The sequence below is a fragment of the Nicotiana sylvestris genome, chromosome 4 (genome assembly GCF_000393655.2).
Source record: "Nicotiana sylvestris chromosome 4, ASM39365v2, whole genome shotgun sequence".
NCBI lineage: Eukaryota > Viridiplantae > Streptophyta > Magnoliopsida > Solanales > Solanaceae > Nicotiana > Nicotiana sylvestris.
The window spans coordinates 1,019,040-1,022,485 of NC_091060.1; the positions used below are offsets into that span (position 1 = coordinate 1,019,040).

Below are 3,446 nucleotides of genomic sequence, written 5' to 3' on the forward strand. Positions count from 1 at the left end.
AGACGGTGACTATTCTTTCCTTAGATCGTTTTTGATGGACCGGGAAAATTTAGGCGATCCAGGTCCGGTGGCACAGGTCCCACCAGATGGCATGAGCTATAGCACACGAAAATATAGGAATCGAGAGGAATTCAAGTTTTATGACCCTAAAATACCAGGAAACGAGGAATGGTCATGGCAAGTGATGAGTAGGGATTTTGACCGCTTATTTGTTCTCTTTTACTTGCATTTTAGCTAAAAATGCTAAAACGTATTCCCAAGAACTAATGAAATGCGCTTTTGTACAGGAATATTGGGAAATAAGCCAAAGAAGTCAAAATTAACTCATAAAGGCCGCAGTACGGACCACACAATTCTAGTGTAGCCGCAACAGAGGAGATTCAAAGAGTTAGTCTTTGGGCCAGCTGAAGGCATGCGGACCGCACCGAAATTGTGCGGCTGCAGGATGTCAAGTGCGGTCACACTCAATATTATGCAGTCCGTAGAAGTGAAAAATCAGAGAGTTGGGTTCAAGTCCAAAGTGAAGGAGTGCGAACCGTATCATTTTTGTGCGGACGTACTCATTTTTATGCGGATCACAGAAGCCCCAAAGTGCCAAGCCCATGTTCTAGGAATGCGGACCGCACTATAATTGTGCGGCCGCAGAAGCTCATTGCGGGGACTGCACACATAATTTTGCGGCCGCACAACCTTCGCAGGGGCATTTTTGTTAGATATTTTCAGCTTAGTATAAATAGAACTTTTTGTCATTTTAAGGTTAAGTTTTGTATTGGGAGAGCACCCGAGTCATTTTCTTTACTATTTTGAGTAATTTTGTACAATATTAACTTCTTAACATTAGATTTTTTTCTCTAATCAATTATTATGCATTCTATCTTTATTTCTTCTTGTATTTCTTTATTTTTCATGAGTAACTAAATTTCTAGCTAGGGTTGTGGCCGAACCCTAATGTGGGTACTTAATGGGTATTTGATTTAGGGCTTGTTTGTTATTGGGTTAGTGATATTTAGCCTTGTTCATGCTTGTATTCAAGAATTAATGGTTGCAAATATTGATTCATGCCTATTTGACTTTGTCTCTACTTTAAAAAGAGAGACTAAGTCTAGGAAAAACATGGCTAACAAGAAACTGGGGTGAACTTAAGAAATTGATAGCCCCAATTAAATGGTCAAATCTAGAGATAGTAAGACCCAACTTGAGCATATATCACTTGTTTTGTGCAATACCTGTTTGGATGTGAGATAGCCAAATTGGGCAAAATCACTCAAACTACCGAGAGGTATAGAGTGGGTAATTGCATGTGATTGTTATATTACGACCCTGACTAATCAAACTTGTCCTAGAGTTTACAACCCCTTAGGTAACCACCTAGGTGGAAGTCACGACCCTAGATCCTTTATCATTTGAAAAATAACCAAAATAAAAAATATTGTCTTCTAGTTTATTATTGCAGTCAATAGCTTTAAGTAGAAATAGAAGCAACAAACAAGAATGTGGATAGTGCATTAAATCCATCACATCCTGGCACCTTGTTGTCACTAATTACCATCAATGCTCTATGTATTTCCTCTTTTGTTACACTTGCTATCAACTGCCTTTGTTGTTGTGTATTGACCATTGGTCCTTCTCTCATTACTGTTGTGTTAATTGCCGGTATCTTCTCTGCTGCAGTTCCTAATAGCTGTTTGTAGAAGCTCATTACCTCATCCTCCATTTTCTGCTTTGTTTGTGTCATTGTGCCATTACTTCTTGTCATCTTTTGTATCTTATTTTGGGAGTTTTTGTTCTTCATACTTGCATAGAAGTAGGCATTGTTTCCATCTCCTAGTTTTAACCATTGTATTCTTGATTTTTGCTTTAAAATGCTCTCTTCCACCCTTAGCCATTTTTCCAGTTGTAACTTTGTCTCTTTTTCAGCTAATGTCATAGTACTTTGTTGGCCTGGCCTTCTCATTTGTTCCTGCAATATACAAAGTTATTCTCTACATTTTGCAATTCTTCCTCCTACAGCATTGTACTCCTCAGCATTTAGCTTCTTCATTGCTATCTTTACCCTTTTCAATTTCTCCCAGACATCTTTCATTTTGTCCCCTGTCCATCCTCCTATCCAAGCTTTATTAACTATCTCTAGAAAATCTTTATGATCAGCAAGATGGTTCAGAAACTTGAAAGGTTTAGGTCCTGATTCTTCTTTGTCTATAAAAGTAATATTCAAAGGTGAATGGTCTGAGCACCCCGGATCCATTACCCATACCTCTAATTGAGGCATTGTCAGCGTCCATTTATCATTCACTAAAGCCCTATCAATTCTACTGTATGTGTGGCCGTTTGTCCAGGTGAATTCTCTACCATTTATTCTCATTTCAGTCAATATAGCATCATCAACAAAGTTGTTGAAATCCTTTACCTTTCCTTCTTGCACGGGGTTCCCTGTTGGTCTATCCTCCTTAGACCTTATAGCATTGAAGTCACCCATGATTAACCATGCCTCCTGTATATTACTCTTAATTTGCAGTAGGTCCATCCACAATTTCCTTCTATCCTCCAAAGTATGCAAGCCATATACAGCTGTGAAATCAAACTTCATATTCATGTCCTTAACCAGTACATTAGCATGAATAAACTGTTCTGATTTTTCCTTTACCACACATTCCACTTCCATCACATCCCATACTAGCCATATTCTCCCTTTACTACTAAATTCATAGTTTGCTGCCCATTCCCAATCTGTAGTAATTCTCTTCATAGTTTGATTAACCTTCTGTTCTTTCACCTTATGTTCTAATATTGCCATCATACTCACCTTATTGCCCCTTAAGAACTTACTAACCTCTTTTTGTCTTGGGATCTTGTTTAGACCCCTAATATTCCATGTAACCAACCTCATACTGGAATAAAAATAGGTTGTGTGTATCCATCCAACTCTTCTAGTCTTCTTTGTCCACTTGTTCCTTCTCCCAATTGCCTTAGATTCATTAGTTGCAAACCAGATTCAGCTAATATATTAAAACCGTTTAATATATCTATTGCATCTTCTCTCATTTTCTCCTTGCTCCTACTTATGGATTTCCCTGTTACCTTTTTCCATCCCCCTTCTTCACGACACTCAGCCCTTATAGTTAGACTAGTTATTGTATTATTTACATCATCATTTCTAGCCACTTGATCACTCTGTTCAGAAGCTGCTATTTGCTGCCCATCCTTATCATTATTCCTCTCCTTTGGTTGCCATACTTGTCTCTACTTTTGTTGCTTTTCCTTAGTCTGATGTGGTTGTTGTTCTCCACATCTATGCCCAATTTGTCTACAGCTTTGACAAAATTCTGGTACCCAATCATATTCCACTCTTTGACTAAATTCCTTCCCTGTTGAATCAGCTATCTTAATGAACTTTGGTAGTTCTTTTGTGACATCCATCTCAATCAACACTTGTGCATAGGTGATTC

The 3,446-nt window shown here is 38.2% G+C and overlaps 1 protein-coding gene across 1 annotated transcript; it reads right to left on the reverse strand.

The window, feature by feature from the left end:
• Positions 1 to 1,975: 1,975 nt before the first annotated feature.
• Positions 1,976 to 2,794, reverse strand: LOC138889099 (uncharacterized). The gene has a single exon (XM_070171659.1). It carries the CDS (start codon positions 2,792 to 2,794, stop codon positions 1,976 to 1,978), a length of 819 nt encoding a protein of 272 aa, XP_070027760.1.
• Positions 2,795 to 3,446: the final 652 nt, after the last annotated feature.

What these genes read in the sequence shown, in the direction of transcription:
- LOC138889099 (XM_070171659.1), bottom strand. Translation starts at nt 2,794, where the DNA reads ATGGCAATATTAGAACATAAGGTGAAAGAACAGAAGGTTAATCAAACT.